Consider the following 20,560-nt stretch of genomic DNA (forward strand, 5'->3'; position numbering starts at 1 on the left):
TTTTTTCCTCCTGTCTAGCCCACCCCCTCTCTCTGTTCTCCTTCCTCCTGACTCCACATATCCTGGGTCTTTGCTCGTACAGCTTTGCAGGCCTGCCATCTTCTCCAGGAAGCCCGTGTGGGTGTCAGGACATAGGAGCAGACAAGACAGCAGCATCCTCACCCTGCTGAGCATTCTCTGCTGTGAGTCATTTTGTAGTTAATGATTCATACCTTTGGCAGTTCTAACAAGGCTTTCAATTACTTCTGTTGGGAACCTGGCTGAGCCTGTTTGTGTGCCAAGCATTGTGCTGAGGTGAATTAATAAATAAGTCGTCCCCTTCATCTTTACCGCCTCCCCACTCCAACATCTAGTCCCCCTATGGCTTTAGAAGCTTCTGCTCCAGGGGCAATGTCCATAGCCCAGCTTAGCAAGTACAGTGGGGGGGGGGTAATATCAATCAAAACATCTGGAAAAAGTAGACATTACCAGGTACAGAGCTCAGCAGGCTTTCCGACCAAACCCCCTGCAGGAGGCTCAGGTGCTCTGAGCCTCCAGTTGGGCCTGCTCTTGCCAGGTCAGCTCACTGAAGGAACACAGGAGGGTCCATGGGCATCCAACCAGGTGCATAATAGGCAGAGGATCTGCATATCCAGAAACTTGCCGACAAGTGTTTGGGGGCTCAGGGTTGAGTCTCAGTCCTGACAGACCCTGTCACCAGTCCCAAATACACTCAGCCCTGGCTTGCCCACACAGAGTTTCCAAGTCGAGATAAATTTATTTTAAAACATCTTCTCCTGGATAACGGGTAATGCTAAGAAACTTCAATCCACCTAACCTGCCTCAACTCTCTTTACTGTCCGTAACGTTGGAGTTCCTGAACCCAGCCTCAGTTCAGCCCTCCAGCTTGGGCAGGACCCGCAGCTTGCCTGCAGTACTGTATAGGGCCACACGGGGGCACTGTTGGAGCTCTGTAGCCAGACATTAGGAGCAGGCCTAGGCACCTCTGCACTGCACTGAGATAGAGGACAGCTCTCTGTTGTCTGTAGATCATCACCCAGACCCGTCCTACCCGCTGCCTAGGTTAGGGCCTGGGATAGTATCCAGGTTACACTGGGCTTGCCTGTTGAATTCCCTCTCCTTCAGAGATTTAAGTGAAGGTTTGGTGGCCCCGCCCTGCTTGCTGCTCAGTTCTGTATAAGGTACCGAGGAGTCCTGCCTTTCTCTGTACCTGAAACATCCAGGTTTCTTTTTTAAATCCATTCTGCTCTCCCCTGGGAACAGCACCTAGAATGTCCAATCCACCTTTCTGTGGCTATAGTCATGAGCAAGAGACAGTGAACTAGCTCACGTGCTTTTTGCCGGTTCTGCTTACGGACTTCCTTCATCTCTGTATCCCACCCTGCCTGTCACAGGAAGACCCTGCAGGGCTTCAGGGAGTGGACCAGTGCTGCTGGCACTGTAGGAGGACCCCACAGAGTCCTCCCAGGGTAGCCTAGGAGAGGGGTGCGGTGGAGTCGTCCCTGCTTGGTTTGGGGCTGAATAAATAGAACTCAGCCCTCACCTCCTCGGTCACCCCTGGGGTGATTAATGGGGTTCGTTTTGTTTCTTCTCTCTGCCTGTAGCCTGCAAGGAGTGGGCTGGGCTCACCTGGTGGGACCACTTTTAGTACCTGCCAGGTCCTAGCTGGGCTCCAACTCTTAGGCAGAGAAGGAGCATGCCCGTATGCTCTGTTCTGTCCCCCACAGTTTGAAGCAGCAGCCAGAGGCCACCCAAACCCTGCTCAGGAAGCCCCCTGTGATGGACACATTTGACCTTTAATCCTGTTAAACCTAGACAGCGGTCCCTAGAGCTGGGAGAAGCCATGCCCGAGTCTGGGTTCCAAGTGGCCTTCACTCTTCCTTCCTTCCTTCCTTCCTTCCTTCCTTCCTTCCTTCCTTCCTTCCTCCTTCCCAGGGGCTGTGCTCCAGGGACATTGCCTGGATTCCCATTCAGGATGCTCCCCATCTCAGATCTGGAAGAACGTATAGATGGGTTATGCCTGTGGGGGCAGGGTTGGAGAATAGGATGACGCTCTGCCCATCTTTCTGATAGGCTGTTTTCCTGGATATGAACCCACACTGAGGACTGGAGTCCTGCCTCAGAACTCAGTCTCAACAATCACTAGCCCCTCCACCCCCAAAGCTTGAGTCAAGATCCAGAATTGGGGAGGATACATACCCCACCCCCCAGAACTCCCCAGTCCAGTCAGTCTCTAGGCAAGGGCAAAAGAGCAGCGTGAGGTTCCTGGACCACAAGAGCATAGAGAGGTCAGTGAATTTCAGAGAAGATCTGAGCAGTTTCCATTCCCATGGGGCTGCGGAGAGAGGGGGGGTGTTGGACAACTGGTGACAGGTCTCTCTCCTGCCCACTCCCCTCCTTCCCAGAGCTGAACCCCACCCTTCGCTCAGTAACAACCACTGGGACTCGGGAACCCAGGATGACCCATAATACCATTTCATACTTTAACACACGGTGGCAAGATACATCCACAGTGTGTTGATGGCACAGTGGGGACCCCTTCTCGGTTCTCTTAGAAAGGGGTCCTGATTTGACCCAGAAGGTGAGGTAAAGAGGCCAGACTCCTAGATGGTACTTCCTCCACACAACCCCAGAAGAGTGGGAGGCAGTGACCTACCTGTGTCCTCACAGAGCCTCTAACATACCCGATCGAGATGTATAGGCTATTCACAGGGACAGTGGTCTCATCCCTGGGCTCTTAGGCATATGATTGAGCTGAGGAACATACTGAGGGCAGTAGGAAGAAACAAACATGGCCCAGTTCACCTGAGTCCGAGGTTTTTTAGGAACGTTACCATGGAAGTCCCTTTTGGCCAGCCATGGTGTCTTTCCCAGCCTGAGGCTCCCGGCAAGAGGCTATCCAGGCTCCCCCCTCCCCTGTAAGAACCTTCCCCAGAAGCAGGCTAGATAAGAAAGGTTCTGGCCCTAGAGATGGTGACCCACCCAGGCTGTGGGGAGCCACTGGTGGCAGCAATGGACAGAGCCTGCCGGGCAGATGCTGGAAACTCCCCTATCCCCGCCCCCCTACTCAGGCTAGGGGAAGCAGGCGGTCCCGGGTGGGGTCCCAGGGGATGCAAGCCCGGGTCAGCACAGACCTCCTTGCAAGACCTCGCAGAGCACCGAGCCCCTCCCCCCGCACCATTTGCGTAGAGGCGGGGCAGCCCTCGCTTGCAATCCTCCCGCAGGCACGCTGGGGACTAGAGGCGGGAGGAGAGGGCTGGCTGCCAGGGACGCGCCCCTCCCGCTCCCCCTCCGCGCCCCTCCTGCTCTGGCTGGGCGTCGACCCATCGCAGGCACCCGGCCACAGCTGGAACCTATTACGCCCCCAGCGCCTCTCGGGACGTCCCGGCTAATAAGTGACCCTCTGTAAACGTTAGGAATGAGTCAAGTCTGTGCTGCACCGCTGCTTTCCCGTTAGCGGGTGGCGCCGCTGATGCTCCGGGGAGAGGAGGGAGGGGAGGCAGGGTCCTTCCGGCCTGGAGGGAACCTCTGAATAGAGCGAGCATCACGTCTTCAATCTGAGGACCTGGGGTACTCTTTACCACCCCATTAGGCCTTAGTTTCCCCCTGTGCAAAACAGGAGGCTCAGGGTTTCAATGGTAGGAGCGGCCTTGGTGGTCTTAGCATCCCTAGCTTGCCTGGCCAGGAAGGAAGTAGCAGGCAGAGCTCTGCAGCTCACCAGTTGAGCTGCTGCACCCAAGAAAAACTGTTTACCACCCACCCAGAGCAAGGCTGGGAGGTCCTCTGGAGGAAAGTGAAGTAAGGGCACCTCACCAAGACCACCTAGGGGAGTTGAGTGCAAAGCCTTGGAGAAAGTGGAGTCTTTCGCAGCCTAAAGGGGCAGATTAACCAGCCTCACTCATTTGCAGCATCTGACCTTTGCAGGACTCCCAGAGACCAGGACAGGCCCTGTCCCGGGGTATGCAGAATCTGGATATTGGGGTGATTCCAGTCTGGTTAGCTTAGAAGGGGAATCAATCTATTTAGGAGGACTGGGTGAAAGCCATGGCTTACTTCCACGGAGACATTCGGGATTCAGGGCAGAAAGAGGCCTAGCTATAGTCAGGAGGGACGGATGGGTAAGGAAAGTAGGGTGCTTAGAGATGCAGGGCCTGGGAATAAGAACCAGGGGAGCTCCAGACTAGAAAAGGTCTTCAGTGAGAGCTGGAAGATGGGGGCCAGGAGGCTCCCGTGTGTCACCTGAGGGAGCTCTGGGCAGGAAAGGGATCTGAGGAGTCACAGAGTGGAGGAGACAGGCAGGACTGTGGCTGCTGCCCGGGAAGATCTGGGAGTGGGGCCCTTGGCATCAGTCACGAGTCACTAAGCCACTGCTTTCAGTTCAAACATCCTTCATGGACAGGGCAGGTGGGTCGCTATGGGTCACTGTGGGTCACTGGATCCTTATCGTATTGTCTGCCTTCCCGTAATCTGGAAGTCTCCTGATGGCACACAGCGAGTCCCGACAAGGTCCTTCTCTGAAACATGCGCCACCCCCAACAAAATCCTGCTGAGAATCTGAGCCCCTAAAGACTGTGTCTAGGTAGGAATCAGGGGTAGATAAGAAGCCATCCCTGTGGTGTAAGTGACTTGAGTTTTAGAGGCGTAGGACCTGCATTTCCAAAGCCAGAGCTCTAAGCCTTGGGATCAAGAGACCATGGCTCCACTTTTCAAAGTGAGCATCGCATTGCTCTGGGTGTTTGAGGCAGAAGTCTGGTGTCACTGTCCTCAGTTCCAGGCATCCAGACTTTTGGCCTCTGGAACCGTCCTCAGGAGCTCTCCCAATTTCTTCGGGGGTTCGCCTGAGCCCCCACAGTCTAGGCTCTGCCCAGTGGGCTCTTCACTGAGTTTCAGCTTCTTTGTCACCTTTCTTAATTTCTCAGTTTCTGCCTTTCTTAGTTGTTCTCTCTCTCTCTCTCTCTCTCTCTCTCTCTCTCTCTCTCTCACACACACACACACACACACACACACACACACACAGTCCCTCATTGTGTAATAACTTGGAGCATCAGGTGTCAGGGTTCTTGGCTCCTGGTGACTCTTTGGGACCCTTTAAAGCAGCTGCTGTAACTTTTGCCAAAACTTGGAAGCTCAGCGTCTTCTCTACAATTCACGCAGCCAGCCCAGGCTGCCTTACTCATGATAAAGACCATGGATGGACAAATAAATCGTTCAAAGGAAGCCTTGTATTGGGTCTGATGTTGCGACACCCGAGTGATGCATGCAGGAGAAGGCATTAACCGGAAAAGAGTGACCAGCAAGCTGCTTAGATAACTGGAAAATGGCACCACACACTTGTGGTCAGCCAACCACAGGTCTCGTGCTGCTGCAGCCACAGGCTTTTTGTTGAGTTGCTGCAGGCAGTGCTCACCCTTTAGCATGAGCCACAATACCCACAGAGTGAGCGGTGTCATCTGGAGTTCCCAAGGCTGTCCTGCCCAGGTCGGGGCAGGTTCTCTGAAATAGTCAGCACCGGAGCAAGGCCTTCTAAAACAGGAATTGCAGCCCCCGCACCCCAGCTTGTGATGTTGCCAGCAGATCCTGGAGATGTTCGTGGAGTGTCCAAAGCAGCTAGGCTACCATGATAACAGTCTAGTAAGTTGCCAAGAATGGGGCTGGTAGTTTAACAGCTCTCAGGTTCAAGGCAGCCAGGCTCAAGGGAAGAATAACTACTGTCGAAATCAAATTTCCTAGCCCCTAGCAGCCTAGCTTGTCTGAAGGAGGTCATGAGAGAGTGCTTACAGCAATGACTCTGCCTGCTATGTTAGCACTCAGCGTTGGAAGGTGCTTTTCCCAGTCAGATCCCCTCAGGGAGAGCCAGATCCCTCTGATCTGTCTCATCAGGACCCAGGATTTGATGCTCACTTTGGGTCAATGTTGTTTTTCTCTCCTTACAGCTCACTAGCCCAGGACCCACCAGAAAGCCTGAGAGAGACATCTGAGACCCGTTCTCAGAACCTAACCTGCCTCTGCTGGCCTATGGCACCTTGTGTCTGTCTTACCTCACAGCGCCCAACATGCCCCTTATGTTGGATGGCCTCTCAGAACAGGGGGTAGACTCAGTCCTTTTACGTGTAGTTTCTCCTTTCGTCACCAGGCCTGTGATCGCTGGGTGGGGTTTGGGAGCCTCCCTCTCTCCACTGGGCAGATGATCCTAACTGCTCCAGGTGGGGCCGTGTGCCTTCCTGTGGACAGACACAAAGGCACCTGCTCTAGGCATCCCAGAGAGGCTGACGTGAAGAGTCGGGATTTGGCCCACCCTGCTTAGAGTTGGAAAGGGCTTAGAGGTGGCTAGGAGTACCCCCCAAATAGCCATTTCCTTGATCTCATTTCTGCCAGAGCACTGCCAGGGACTGGCGCAACCCCACCCTACAGGTGGGGAGACTAAAGCATGTGACTTGAGTGATCAGCCTGGCCATCCCCAGGACTCTCTGCTACATTGAAATGACCATGTGGTGGCTCCCATTGACAACAATGGGCTTGTGTGAGATGCCTACCATGTCCCAGGGCCTGCAAGAACCAAAGCTCTGGCTCTTTTTCAGAAGTTGGAAGACACCATCCTGAGCCCTACGGCCAGCAGGGAGGACCGGGCACTGACTGTGCGTGGAGAAGACCAGCAGGCCTTACCCACCCCTGTGCCAGCCCGTATCCGAGAGATTGTGTCGGGCAGCCTGGGTGAAGAGCCACTCTCAGGTGAGGGTGCTGAGGCTGTTCAGGTACCAGGGGAGCCTCAGATGTCACAGGTAACCATTGTCCCCCACACATGCTTTAATTGGTCAAGGGCTTGGCCCAGGCATGAGTAGAGGGCGTTAAAGATGTTTACCAAACGCAATAGGGGCGGGGTGGGGGGTGGCGGTGCTTAGTAACAGGAGAGAGGAAGTGGAGTTCTTCATGGAACAACCCAGTTGCTTGGGTAGAGCCATGGCCTGATCTGAATGCTATGCCCACAGGGCTACGGGAGCTGCCAGCTACGACAATGACCCATGCACAGGAGGAGAGTGAGCTCCTGCAGGAGGAGCTGGCCAGGTTGGAGGAGCTGTTAGCCCAGGCAGATGCTGAGCGGGAGGAGCTGGCTAAGAGGTGTCACACGGTCAGCCAGAGGGTGAGTGTGCCGCTGGTACCTGCAGGCCAGTGCGCACAGCCTGGCCTTTATTAGGGATTGCCTACCAGGACTGGTGGTATTAATTGCAGGGCCACCAGCCAGTCTCTCAGGACACTGAGCAACAGATAGAGAAACTGAGGCTGGAGATTAGCAGGTGAAGCAGGAGATGCCCCGCCCCCCACCAGATATATGTCTCTCTTGTGCCCCAGGAGCCTTGTGGAGTGGCCCAGTTAGGGACGACCATTGGTCCAGGGTTTTGTCAGTTATAATCACTAAACACCTTCCAGACAGAGGAGAAAGCCAGGAAGGACTGGCCCTTCATCGCAGGCAGAGCCTGTGGCTCCATTCCCCGGCCCTTTCTCACACGGGCTCCTGCTTCTGGTCACCAGCCAGGCCTCTCAGAATGGGAGAGTGGAAGGGTGGACCTGTGAAGTACAGACTTCAGCCAGCGGTTATTCGGGGATGCCTGTGGGCTGGGGAATGCCTTCTCTATGAAGCTTCAGAGACTCGGGCAGAAGGACAAAGGCCTTTTCTAGGCCAGAGCCCCTTTTCCATGTGCTAATCCTTTGCAAGCCACGAGAGCTTCAGAGGCAGAGCAGGGCACAATAGGTATAAGACAAGGAGGAACAATCTATGCCATGGGGGCTCTGATCCCCCAGCATCAACCATCCCCCAGGCCATCTATGGACCTCAGCCTGAGCTCTGGGTGGCAGGACAGAAAGCAGTGGTTCTCAACCTGTGGGTCGCAACCCCCTCAGGGTCACTGATATAATGTGTATCATGTGTTTACATTATGATTCGCGAGGGCAGCAAAAGTAGAGTTACGAAGTAGCAACAAAAATAGTTTCATGGTCGGGGGGGTCACCACCACGTGGGGGGGAACTGAATTAAAGGGTCGCAGCATTGGGAAGGTTGAGAGCCACGGCCCTAAGGTCATATAACCGTGCACAGGCCTAGTCCTGGCCCACATGTGCTCTTTCTATGGCATGTAACCAGAAACCTGTGAAAGACGCGAAGCCTGGCCTTGCCTTGCCTACGTGAGGGTTCTAGAAGATTTCCTCATACAATTATGCTAGCCTTAAGGTGCCCTCCTGCCAGTGGGTTCCAGCTCTCTGGTGCCCTTTCCACCATACTGTTTTCTTTAGCCCCCACCCACCCAAAGAGTCCCTCGAAGAAGGACCATGAAGACCCCATATCTTGGCTCAGGAGCTCCACCAGCCTGCTCTTCCTGAAAGCCTCTGCCGCAGGGCATTCTGGGACTATAAATCTTCCTAGCACAGGGCGGGAGATGCTGGGAATAGACTTCAGGGAATATTAGCCGCAGGAGGCCTTCTTCCAAAGACTAATAAACTAATAAGCTTGTGAGTCAGAGCTGAGCTCACAGCCAGCCGGATGAGGACGCCGGGAGAACCTGGCCCGAATTGCTCCCCAGCACACAGGTGGAACAGGGTGAGGGTCTTGGGGTCCAGTGTGCCCTCCCCAGGTAACACTATCATCCCTTGTGATTGGAGCCGTCTGACCTCAATGTCACGCTGCTGGTGGCTGAGAAGCAGATCCTTGGCCATCAGACACTCCTGTGTCCCGTTCCTAGTCCCCCTGTTCTTTGTGCCTCCTTCACAAGACTTCCTTGACCCCGTGACTTCCTAGGCTCTGGGGTCAGATCCTCCACTGCAGTAATGGCCGAACGACTCGGGGCGGTAGGCCTTGGGTGTGACTTCCTGCATCCCACATTGGCCCCAGCCTCCTCTCCTAGCCCCTTGGGATAATGCTCTGTGTTAGTAGCAAGGGGACTTGGCACCTATGTTATTATATTTCCATGAGGGTTGAGAGGGGAGGTGCAGCTTAGGGCCAGAGGGGTCCATACGCATGCCCCGTGGAGGCATGAAAAAGCCTGCTTTTCAGCTGTCTGCCTTGCCCCTAGGTGGCTGACATCTGGAGTGACCCCAGTACCAGGGCCTTAGTTTACTAACCTGTAAATGAAGTGTCTCCAGGGACTTCCAGAGCCCTGCCTCCTGCTGGTCCCATAGCTCCCATAGTATTCCCAGGCCCAACAGAATCCAAGCATCCACTCAGCCCGCACGCTTTCCCCTCCCCCTCTTCTATGGGCCACAGGCACTGGACAGAGAGGTAGAGTGTGAACATGCTCCAGGGAGCCCCGGTGTCCCACCTCTGCCCAGGGTGGGCTTTATGTCAAAGACGTCCTACCCTGGCTGACTAGGGAGAGGTGGACCAGGTGGCCTTGCACTCCTTCCCAGCTGCAGGCCCGCCTGGATACCACTGAGGCCCGGCTTCGGAAGTCAGAGCTGGAGCACAGCATGGACTTGGAGGAGGCTCTTAGCCGGCTGGAGGCCTCACACCAGAGGTGAGGAGGCCCAGTGGGCAGGCTGTTGGGATTGCTGGGAGTGTGGTCATCATCCCAGAGAGGGCAGACCCCCCCTGCCCCCCCCCCGCCCCCGCTATGCCTTGCAGCTATTGGCCAAACCATCAATGCTACTCTGAGTTACCTTTACCTGTGAAAACCGATGGGGGTGGGGGAGGGGCAGGCCCAGGAAAGGAAGGGGAAGCTGCTCTCCCTCACTTTCCACTGGAGAGCACTCCCACATCCTCATGTACAGCTTCCCTCTCTGGGCCAGGGTGAGTGAGAAGAGGGAAAGAAATGGCAACCTGCAGAGTGGGCAGCAGATGCTTGTCCCATCTCTGTGCCATAGCCAGGGGACAGTACTGCCCCCCCCGCCCCCGCCAGGAATAGGTTTGGGCCTATAGGCAGCCTCTCAAGGCACAGCCATTTCCAATGGCTCCCTGACCCCACCCCCTGAGGGCGATGCCAGGATGTCTGGTCAGGGTACTGCCCAGCCATCGCTGCTGATGGGTTACCACAGTCAACCATGGGCCACCGGCACACACACAATCCTGGGTGCCCTTCTCTGGCTCTCCTTGCCACCCTGACCACAACTCCAGAAATGATGGCTTCAAGCCTCTCTGACGTCAACAGGCCCCTTTTGTCCACACTTGGCAAGAATGCACTGCACCCCAGTCCCAGAAGCAGCTCTAGCGCCTCACTTGAGCCCATCTCGCCGTCACTAACAGCCTGTGGTTAGCAGAGGAAGTTTAAAAAAAAATGCTGAAAAGCATTCTGGAAACCCATTTTGAGGGGAAGAGTATCCCCGTGGGAGGCCTGATGCATAAAAGCTCAACAGGAAGGCTGGCATCAGCCACCAAGCTCTCAGAGGTGCCCAGATCCTGCCAGCCTGCCCCTCTGAGGCTTCCTTTGAGCCTTCTATACCCTGTACATTTCTTTTTCCTTTTGAAGCAGGGCAGAGGAGTGGCTGGTGGTGAGAAAGAGTTTGGGAGAACAGGGTTCTCAGGAAGGAAGGATGAGGCTGAACCAGCCCTGCGGAGGGTCCTGATGTTGGCTCCATGTGGGGCTCATTGCAGGATGGTTGGTGCTGCTTGGGAGCAGAGCTGGTGGGGGGAGGGGAGGGGGACTGTGCACTGGAGCTGAGGTTAGGGGCCTCAGGGCACCATTGGTTTAGGCCCCTGGGCTCTCTGTGCCTCTTTAGGAAGTCACCACACATGAAGCTGTGGGTTTTGTCCATCTAGGAGCATGGGCCTTTCCCAAGTAAACACCCTCCTGCGGGGACAGTTGGATCACATGCAGAAGGCTAATGACACATTGGCCAGGGAGCTGGCCAGGACAACACACAACTTGCTCCGCCTGCAGGCCAAGTTGGAGCTGCGGGAGGTACGGCACTGGGCCAAGAAAGAAGTCACCCACACCCTGTCCCTTCTTCTGCCTGTCTTCATTTGGTGCCTGCAGTTGGTGGGGGTAGGTGGGAAGCAGGGATCAGAAAGGGGGAAGCTGGCCACACGTTAGTGTTCTCTCTCCCAGCGGAGGCCTCACCATCCATTTTGCTTGGTCATAGCAGCCTGTGCCATGAGGGGCACCTCAGTCTCCTCTCCCCTTGAGGAAAGGCAAACGAGACTAGAGGGTTCTTAGGCCATTCCTGGCTCTGTTGGCCCCGCACAGAGAGGCTGATCAAAGGAATTGGGTCGCACAGCTACTCTTAAGCCCCTGGCCAGAGACCCCCAGGCTTACTCCACTCAAAGTTGCAGAGCTTGGGAGATGTCCGAGTCTGGTCTACTAATCTGTTGGTGGACGCGGGCCCTCCGGAGAAGGGGGTGGCCTTGGAGAGGTGACACTATACAACTGAAACTAAAGGAATCCCCCTGACAGCTCTGCTCCAAAGGGGGTCTGGATGCACATCCAAGTGTCCCTGCACACACCAGTGGCAAGATTTCCACCTCTGAAGCCACTTGGAGAATATGTTCTCTCCATATGAAGGCAGGACCTAAAGGAGACCCCTGGGTCTGGTCCACATACGTCCCTTCAGACAAATCCATCCCAGAGAGCCCATTGATGCCCTTCCCTCTGGGGTGAGGAAAGGCAGCCACAGAGGCCCCTGCCCCACACCTTCCTGCTTATGTTGCTTAAGGCTTACCCAGCCTCTGTTCTACCTCATGACTAGAGAGGACCATTAACCCTTTCAGTGTTGCCTATGCGCACCTCTCCTACCTCTCCCTAATGCCATCAAGGTGTCTGCACCAATCCTACGCCATCTCCAGTGCTCAGAACCATGCTGAGTTACTTCTCCTCTTTTACCCCGAGCTAGGCTAACTTCATCTATCAGGCCCACAACTCTTGCTCATCACTATCCATTCTGACATCCAATCACCTTGGACCCTTCCTCCTTGACTTAAATTACAACTATCAGGTGATTCATCTTTACGAGACTGAATTGAGTCTTCTCTAAATATCCTACTCCCTGACCAGTGAGTATCCCAAGCAGCCATTTTGTGTTTGGTGTCTGATGTTTCACCACCTGCCATTGCCCAAAATCTGATCCCATTGCTTCTTCTGACTCCTGACCAGGTTCTTTGTGTCCTTGCATGGCTGATGGTCCCATAGTCTCTAATAGAGAGAACTGTGAAAATTCTTTGAAACCAGGGTGAACACAGGAGTTTTCAAGAAAGGACTTACAACTGTTTTTGATGGGTGCCTAGAGCCTCCAATGGTCTTTGAGCCACACTGCCGTAGGCTTTCGGATTGAGTGTGAAAACTCAGGTTGTGTGCATTTAGTCTGCAAACTACATGATGTTTCATTGTGGTTCTGGGCACAGGAAAGAATGGTTTCCTTTTTTCAACTCCACAATTCTAGGCAGGGAGAGTTTTTCTGCAAGACCGTGTGTGTGTGTGTGTGTGTGTGTGTGTGTGTGTGTGTGTGTGTGTAGTGTAGCATAGTGTAGAAGCCTGTATTGTGATGTGAATGGTGTGTGTGAGCCTGTGTGTATGATATGTATGGGGTGTGTAAGGCTTGCATATGTGAAGGTATAAATGTGTAGTGTATATGTATGTGCATGTGTTGGGGTGAGGTATTGGGCATGTGGTTTGTGAGAGTATGGCTGTGTGAAGGCTTGTATGAGCATAGTGTGTTGGAGTGGGGTGTTGTATAGGTCTGAATCTGCGTGCATGTCTGTGGCTGTGTGTGAGTGATGACATGAGAGGAAGTTGAAAGGTATAAGCATGTGTGTGGCGTGTCAGAGGCATTCTTGCTCACCCTCCACTCTACTCACCTCCAATGTGTTGAGTGCAGCGCTGGGATAGCCACCATGCTTGAGAAGACCCCCCCCCACACACACACACTTTGGGCACTGCTCAGCTTCCCAGAGGAAAGAACCCGATGCTCCAGTTGCTCCTTTTAGGAAGGAATTTCATGGTGCTGGGTTTCTCCCCTGTACCAGGTCCCGGCTGCGTGCTCTCCCTGTGGTAGCCAGCTCAGCCTTGGCGAGAAGAGAAGACATAGAATCTCATGCTCCCGTGAGACAGAGGCCAAGATGTCTCATCTCTGGGATGTGACAGAGCACAAGCAAGGGTCCCCTGCTGTGTCCTAGAAACATAGTTCCGGGATTCCGGTCCACTGAGGGCTCAGACACAGCGTGTGCTGAAGAGTCAGGTGTGGCCCTTCGACAGGCATGAGGAGAGTGTGTCCATGAAAGTCATCCTGAGTAGCCTTGGTTAGGACCATATTGTGTAGGGACAGGCAGGAGCTACAGGAGAGCAGCTGATACAGGGAACCCCGTGGGTCCCTGAGGCCAGCATACAGGACACAGTGGGGTATGGTGGTAGAAAGGGGGCACAGAGATGCCATGCGAGCCTTGCCTCCCCCATTCCCATCTTCTGGACCCCACTATTCCATCAAGGCTGTGGGCATGTTATATGTCTCTCAGCAGTGTCACTTCACCATCACAAGCCTGCTTCCTCCTGCCCGACCCTCTCTGATAACTCCTCCACTGCTGGCAGCACTAGGGTTCTATGGGGGTGTTCTTTCTCACCTGGTCTCTTAGCACCCACAGGGTGCTAAGATCCTGCCCATCTTGTAGAGCCCCATAGCATCAGACCCATGGCACTGAGGGGACAGAGAAGCAGTCCCTCCCTCAGAGGAAAGCACAGGTGTGTGGGAGAACCTTGCTGTTCTGGGGAGACCTAACTCTCAGCATCCAGGCCTTCTGTGGGACTGTGCTGCCCTGGTAGGCTCTGAGAGCAGTCCTCTGCTGGCCGGCCTGACATTGTCTCTCATGTGGAGTTGGGACGCCCAGGGGGTGGATATGAGGCCTTGAGACCTAACAGGTGACACAGGGTCCTCTTCTAACCCATGGATGGGGTGGTAGGAAGGAGGGGGGACGTGGCCTGAGTAAACACAGCCTCTTGCTATCAGACCCAAAGGTTGGGCCTAAGAGAGCCTCGGGACCTCCTCCCCCTTTGGAGACAAACCAAGGCTCTGCAGACACACCTGGCTGAGCTCCGGGCATCAGCTGAGAGGTAAGCAGAAATGCGCACCTAGTGGCACCTGAGTAGTAGGACAAAGTTCCGGCTGGGTGGCAGTCTTGCTGGCTCTGGCTGCCTTGTGGGAGGGTGGACAGTTGGGAAGGAGAGGGAGAGGGAGAGAAAAGGTGGAAGGAAACCAGGGCATTGGCACACGTGCAAGAGGGTGGACACTGGCCTTCATAGGGCCTCAGGGATCCATATAGTCCTTTCTGGATGCCTCATGGGGGTCTATTCTAGGCAGTCCCCGTGGCCCTCGCACAGTTGTACCCCCATTTACACAGGAGGAAACAAAGGCCCAGAAGCCATTGTCTTACTCAAAATTGTCATTTCAGGTCAGATCCATCGTTGTTCACACTTTCTTGCCTTTATCCTTGCCATTCTACGACATACAACCCAATTTATAGCATAGAGTAGGGGCTTCCCCCCAAAACTGTTGTTCCCATGGCCTGCCTCTCCCTCTGAGGTCTAGCTTGCAGCATCGTTATGAGGCTCAGCCAAGGTACCACGCTTGTATTCCAGGGGTCTCACAGATGTTCAGGCAGATATGACCCGGACGGCCCAGCGCTTGCATGCGGCCTGCCTAAGCCTTGACTCCCACCTGCGGCTGACGGCCAGCAACATGACCAGTGACCTGGAGCAGCGGCTGAGGGAGCAGACTAGGGAAATGCTACAGCTGCAGGGCCACTGGGCCACTGAAAAGGTGGTGCTACAAGCCAGGTGGGCCACGGGCTGCGGCCCTGCTAACGTGGGGCAGGGGGCCCAAGAGGCACGGGCTCGAGGTGAGGGTGGAGAGCGAAGCTCAGGCTTTTCCAGGTGGTCTCGCCCAGCATTCTGACATGGGCTGCAGATCTGAGTTGGAGTGAGAGCATGAGTCATAACATCTGAGCTTGGAGTTAGTGTTTTATTCCCAAGATAGTGGGGGGAGGGGAGTCAAAATTCTATAGAAGGGCCGGATACAATCAGGACACGGACTGAGGTCCACACAGGCCAAGGTATCTTCTCATCACTCACTGTAAGGAGGTCGTACAAGGAAGAGGTTTGACGGACCCACACCATCCATGGGGCCCCTCATCATCGCCCCATCTCTCTCCAGACTTTCGGAGCAGACGCTACTGGTGGAGAAGCTTTCTGAGCAGAAGGAACAAGGAGAGAAAGCCATCCTGACACTCAAGGCGGACGTCCAGAGACTGGTTTGTGGGGTGGGAAGTGAGGTGCTGTGCCATGGGCGCGTGACTGCTTGACTCAGTGGGGGTCTCTGCCCACAGAAATCCCGGCGCAGCGGTGGCGAGCTGGTGGTGGATGAACTGAGGGATGAAGTTGAAGCGCTACACCATGTCCTGGCCAGCATCCAGGAGGTACAGCCTTGCCTGGTGTTCTTCCTGGGTACAGAAGCCCTGTGGGGACCCTGGTTCCAGATGACGTCATCCAGAAGGTCCTGTTTAATGGTGGCCCTGCACTTCCTCCTCCTCTGTCTTCTTTCTCTGTGACCTGAAGGTGGCCCAGTCAGATGCTGTGTGTTTAGACTTAGCCTGGAGCGGCAGTATTGAAGCCAGGGGGGCACAGGGCCGACTGAGGAGCCCCCCGCGTTCCGTGTCACCCCACCAGCGAAGTTCCCCAATGCGGACCAGCTCTCCAACCAACCTGGACCCTGTGCTGCAGGCTGTGCAGGCGGCCATCGAGAGGCGGCGGCAGCGGGAGCAGGTGTGTGGCCGCAGCCCACAGAGCCACAAATGTTGCCCAACTGGGGTTCCCTTTATGGAGCTTTCCACGGCCTGCCCTGAGAGTGTTGGTGGCCGGGTCTCTATGGGCCCTGCCCCTGCCTGAGTCCCACAGCCTAGGGAAGGGGGTCTTTCTGGGCGGAATTGAGGTTCTCTGGCTGGCTGCTGATGCTCGCTGTGGGTTTCATTCCTGTGGCAGGAGCTGTATCTGAGGCTGGAGTCTTCCCAAGAGGAAGCAGCCAGGCTCCGGGAGCAGCTGTCTGAGTACCGGCAGGAACTGCGGACCTCACAAAGGCTTCTGCAGGACAGGGCACTAGAGCGTGAGGACCTCCTGGGCCAGCTAGAGGCCCAAAGGCAGGAGACACAGCACTGCCAGGCATCTGTTCAGCTCCTGGAAAGGTGACGGGAGCAGCAGGGCAGGGCACGGCAGGGCAGGGCAGGGCAGGGAGCAGTTGTCCTCTGTGAGGCCTCACAGTGGGAGCAGGAAAAAGCTACATGTTCCGAGAAAACCTCTGGGTGGCCAGGCTGCCCCTCAGTCTGCATCCCTTTGCCTGGGCTGAGTCGCTCCCCTCCCTTTTCTGTGCACTCTGTGCTGTACCTGATCTAGGCTTCCCTTCCCTCCCCCCAAAACGCAAGAGCACCGTTTGCACATGCTATAAGCTCTCTGCTGGGCCAGGCCTGTATCCAATCCCCCAGAAGCCCTGACCTCACCCAGGCTCAGCTCTCCTACCACCCCTGCTCCAGGTTCCCCTCTGGATGACCTTTCCTACCAGTGACCTTTCACCATGGCCAAAAGAACCCCAAATCTACCCACTCCCCCACATACCCTGTGGGTTCCATGGCTCCCTTGCAGCTACCATAGAATTCTGGGTACTTTCCACACATGACCCTTTGTCCTGGGGCTGGAGGGTATCGAGGCCACTGAGTGAGGTCTCCAGGATGCAGGCTGAGTAAGAGCCAGGTGTCAGCCATGGATCTGGAACTTTTTTTCTGATGGATGTGCACAGTGCTCCCAGGGAGCCATGACAACCATGTACCCCTTTCCCTCCTCACCCCATGGTTCAGGGACAGACTACGCACACTTCACAGCTCCTGTGAACAGCCCACAACATATTCTGGGCACTGCAGCACACAAAGTCAGTGTGATAAGTTAGTCCTGTCCTGGAGAGACGTAGAGCAGGAGCACACAGAGGTGGGCGGATCAAGGGCAGCCTTGCACGGGGGCAGAAATCCAAGAGCGGCAGTAACAGCTCGGGGAGACCATCAGGGAGGCACAGGTGTGTGGTAGAGTCTATAAGGAGTCTTTTTTTTTTAAAGATGTATTTAGTTATTGTGTATACAGTGCTCTGCCTGCAGATACACCTGCAGGACAGAAGAGGGCATCAGACTTGATTGTAGATGGTTGTGAGCCACTATGTGGTTGCTGGGAACTGAACTCAGGACCTCTGGAAGAGCAGTCGGTGCTCTTAACCTCTGAGCCATCTCTCCAGCCCTATAAGGAGTCTTAAGTGGGCCTGTTTGGCAGGCTGAGCCATGTCATGGAAGGGACTATCTGCATCTCCAAAACAGAGGCCACATGGGAGGGGCTGTCTGTGGGGCAGGAGCCGTAGGGGGAGTGCTGGGAGGGTACTAGCAGGACAGAGTGAGCCAGCAGTGTCAGACTCAAAACACTTTTGGGGAAACAGGAGCTGAGACTCAGAGGACAGAGTGAGAGGTGTGTAGCTCAAACTCAGAGATCTAACTGAATGACTAGGCCTGGCTGTACACAGGGTAGGAGACATGAGCAGAAGCTTCCAGAGCCCCCATGGCCATGAAACAGGGGCTTCAGGACCCACACAGAGTGCACAGACCTGAGTGTTCTGGGGCAGATCAGGCAGACACTGGCCAAGGTGGTGTCCCTCCTATGGTGCAAGTTTGCAAGGATCGGGTGGGCATTACCTGTCTGGCAGAGAAGGGTCTGTGAAGACTGCGCATGCTCGCCCTGTGTAACAGAAAGCTGGGTCCTCCTAAGCCCCTGAAAGGGAAGAGGAAGGCCGACCAAGCTAGACAGTGGCCACCTCATCTCAGTCAGCTAGTTAGGGTCTGAGGCTTTGGGTCACACAGCTGACACTGTGCCTCTTTTTCTTCCTGCGCCTCCCTGAACTTCTTCCGCCTTTGGAGCCCCTGATGACCTGCACCCACCTCACCCCTCCTGCCACACATCCCTGTTCCTACTGGTTTATACCCACTTGCCCCTGACCATCCTCCCTAGTAAGTCTTGATGGCCTCAGGTGCTCCTCTCCTGAAGTCCAGCTTGAGGCTGCCTCTATCTTTTGCCCCTTGCTCTCAGGGAGAAAGTAGCCCTGGAGACCACAGCAGAGGAGCTGAGGGCAAAGGCAGACATTCGGGAGGCGGAGACACAGAAACTGGAGGCCACAAACGCAGAGCTGCGGAGAAGCCTCCTGCTAAGGGCAGAGCAGAAAGCTGAGCTGGCCCAGCAGAGTGAGCGGAGCCTGCGTGAGCTGGAGGCCAGGTGGGTTGTGGAAGGGCTGCAGGCCAGCAGGGGTCCCTCAGATTGTGAGACCACCGGTAAGACACCAACAAAGCATCGAGGCAGAGGGAGCTCCCATTTCCCCATGCCTATATCAGCCCACAAACCTGCCGTGAGTATACCTTATCCTGGCATGTGGCCAGAAGGGGGCCGCCATGCTGCTCTGGGGTTCCCTGGGCTTAAAGAGGTCTGCTAGGATTTTCCTGCCTATATGTTTTGTGTGGGCATCTCTGAAGAAACTATCCAACTTTGCCTTCCGACCTGGGGCCTCAGCCAGGGCCGCCTGGAGCAGCTGGAGGAGAAGGTCTCCGGGCTCAGGAAGGAGCTGGCCACATCCCGGGAGGCACTAAGCTCAGTGCAGCTGCAGAGGGACATTATGGAGACCGAGAAGGAGAGCCTGCGTGGCGCCCTGGCCCGGGTAAGTGCCCCCAGTACATATGGTCCTTGCCTCTGTCCTCACCCTCACAGCCTGGGCCACTACCAGGGCTCCTAGTCCCACCACTGTGCACCAGCCTCACCCCTGACCCCTTGCCCTCCCAAACCCAGTGACTGCATCTGCCCCTAGGGACTGTCCCTGGGCCACCAGTCACCAACTCTAGTCAGAACCTGAATTCTATTGGGAAGATCCTGAAGTGTCACCCCAGAGCCAACTCTGAGTGACCACTATGCCTTGCAGGCTGAATCTAGTAATGCTGACTTGGAATTGTTGGTGACACGGATGGAGACAGAAGGAATGGAGGACCGGGGCTCACTGGCTAAGATGGCTTCCCTCATGGAAGAGCTTTCCCAGGACAAAGGCACCCTGAATCATCTGGTACTTCAGGTAAGGCCAGAGCCAAGGCCTCGGTTTCCCCCAAGGTGTCCTTGAACCTTGTCTGTGGTTTGGGCCTATCCAGTCCCCAGATCTCCTTCCTGCTTGGACTGAGGCCACCATCCCAAGAGTAGGTGCTGTGGGAGGGATGCAGGGCCTGACCACTGATCCAGGCCAGGCCTGAAGCAGGGACAACAGCATCTCCATGGCAGGCCTGCATGGAGTGCCTGGCTTCTGGGGACTAGGAGGGTGGAGTTCACAGATTAAATGTCTTCCCACCCACCCTGCAGCTGGAGCAGGAGCGGGAGCAGCTTCGGGAGCAGCAGAAGATGCTAGAACAGGAGCAGGCTGGCATGAGAGAGCAGCTGACACAGGCAGAGGAGCAGCTAGGGCTCATTCGGGCTGAGCGGAGAACTCTGCGGGAGACTTGTGGGCATCTGGAACAGAAGCAGGAACATCTAGAAGGGCAGGTGGCCCTGCTCGGGCAGGAGAGTGCCCAGCTCCGGGAGCAGGTGGCCCAGGTGAGACCGGGTGGACAGTCACACATCCTGTCTTGCTGATGATGATTGTACCTCTGAAGGGGGTTGGAAGATGGCTCAGTGGATAAAGTGCTTGCTCGCACAGACATGGGGATGTGAACTGACGTTTCCAGGATTTACAGGATGGAGGCGCCAACAGCAGCATCTGTGTGACTCCCTGTGGGAGCTCCAGTGGGAGGGGCCAGGGTTGTCCTTCATGTTTCTGTTGGGGTTCTGCTCTAGTGTGAAGATTTCTGGCCTCTGTGCTCAGTGCGTGCACAATTGAGCTCTCCTGTTACTCGTGTTTGCTTAGTTCCTTTTGGTTGTTGGATTTCTTTGGGTTTTTGTTTTGTGTGTATGTACAAGGGTGCACACACATACGTGTGTACATCCCATGTGAAGGTCAAAAGACAGCCTCATCTGTCATTCCTCAGATACCACCTGCCATTGGTGGGGTTTTTTCCTTCCTTTCTTTTCTTCTTCTTCTTCTTCTTCTTCTTCTTCTTCTTCTTCTTCTTCTTCTTCTTCTTCTTCAATTGTAAAGTGTACAAATGTATTGCTGGCCTGTGGAGGCCAGAAGAGGGCATCCTAAAACTAGAGTTACAGTTGTTGGCTGCCATATAGGTTGCTGGGAATCGAACCTGTGTCCTCTGGAAGAATAGGCAGTGTCCTTAACCTCTGCACCATCTCTTCAGCCCCCATCTACCTTGCTTATAAGATAGGCTCTCTCACTGGTCTGCAGCTCACTGAGTAGGCTAGGCTGGCTGATCAGCAAACACAGGGCATTCTCCAGTCTCTGCCCAGTGCTGGGACTATAAGAACACATCGCCACACCCAGATTTTTTTTTTTTAAACATGGATTCTGGGGTTGACTCAGATCCTCCTGCCCGCTTAGCAATCACTTTGCCCACTGAGCTATTTCCCCAGCCTACTCCTCTGCTTTCTGGTGAGGAAGGATCACT

The 20,560-nt window shown here is 55.1% G+C and overlaps 1 protein-coding gene across 1 annotated transcript in view; it reads left to right on the forward strand.

Annotated features, from left to right (window-relative positions):
- Positions 1-20,560, forward strand: part of CROCC2 (ciliary rootlet coiled-coil, rootletin family member 2) — a 60,271-nt gene that overhangs the window by 5,500 nt on the left and 34,211 nt on the right. Inside the window, exons 2-15 of the mRNA XM_084780123.1 lie at positions 6,579-6,729; positions 6,987-7,138; positions 9,394-9,500; positions 10,739-10,880; positions 13,912-14,015; positions 14,541-14,738; positions 15,115-15,211; positions 15,287-15,376; positions 15,516-15,722; positions 15,939-16,138; positions 18,069-18,251; positions 18,543-18,687; positions 18,946-19,092; positions 19,371-19,601. Of these exons, the coding sequence (XP_084636249.1) occupies positions 6,579-6,729; positions 6,987-7,138; positions 9,394-9,500; positions 10,739-10,880; positions 13,912-14,015; positions 14,541-14,738; positions 15,115-15,211; positions 15,287-15,376; positions 15,516-15,722; positions 15,939-16,138; positions 18,069-18,251; positions 18,543-18,687; positions 18,946-19,092; positions 19,371-19,601 (2,154 nt within the window). The remainder of the gene's footprint in view (positions 1-6,578; positions 6,730-6,986; positions 7,139-9,393; positions 9,501-10,738; positions 10,881-13,911; positions 14,016-14,540; positions 14,739-15,114; positions 15,212-15,286; positions 15,377-15,515; positions 15,723-15,938; positions 16,139-18,068; positions 18,252-18,542; positions 18,688-18,945; positions 19,093-19,370; positions 19,602-20,560) is intronic.

This window comes from Acomys minous (genome assembly GCF_964271855.1).
Source record: "Acomys minous genome assembly, chromosome: 4".
Taxonomy (NCBI): Eukaryota; Metazoa; Chordata; class Mammalia; order Rodentia; family Muridae; genus Acomys; species Acomys minous.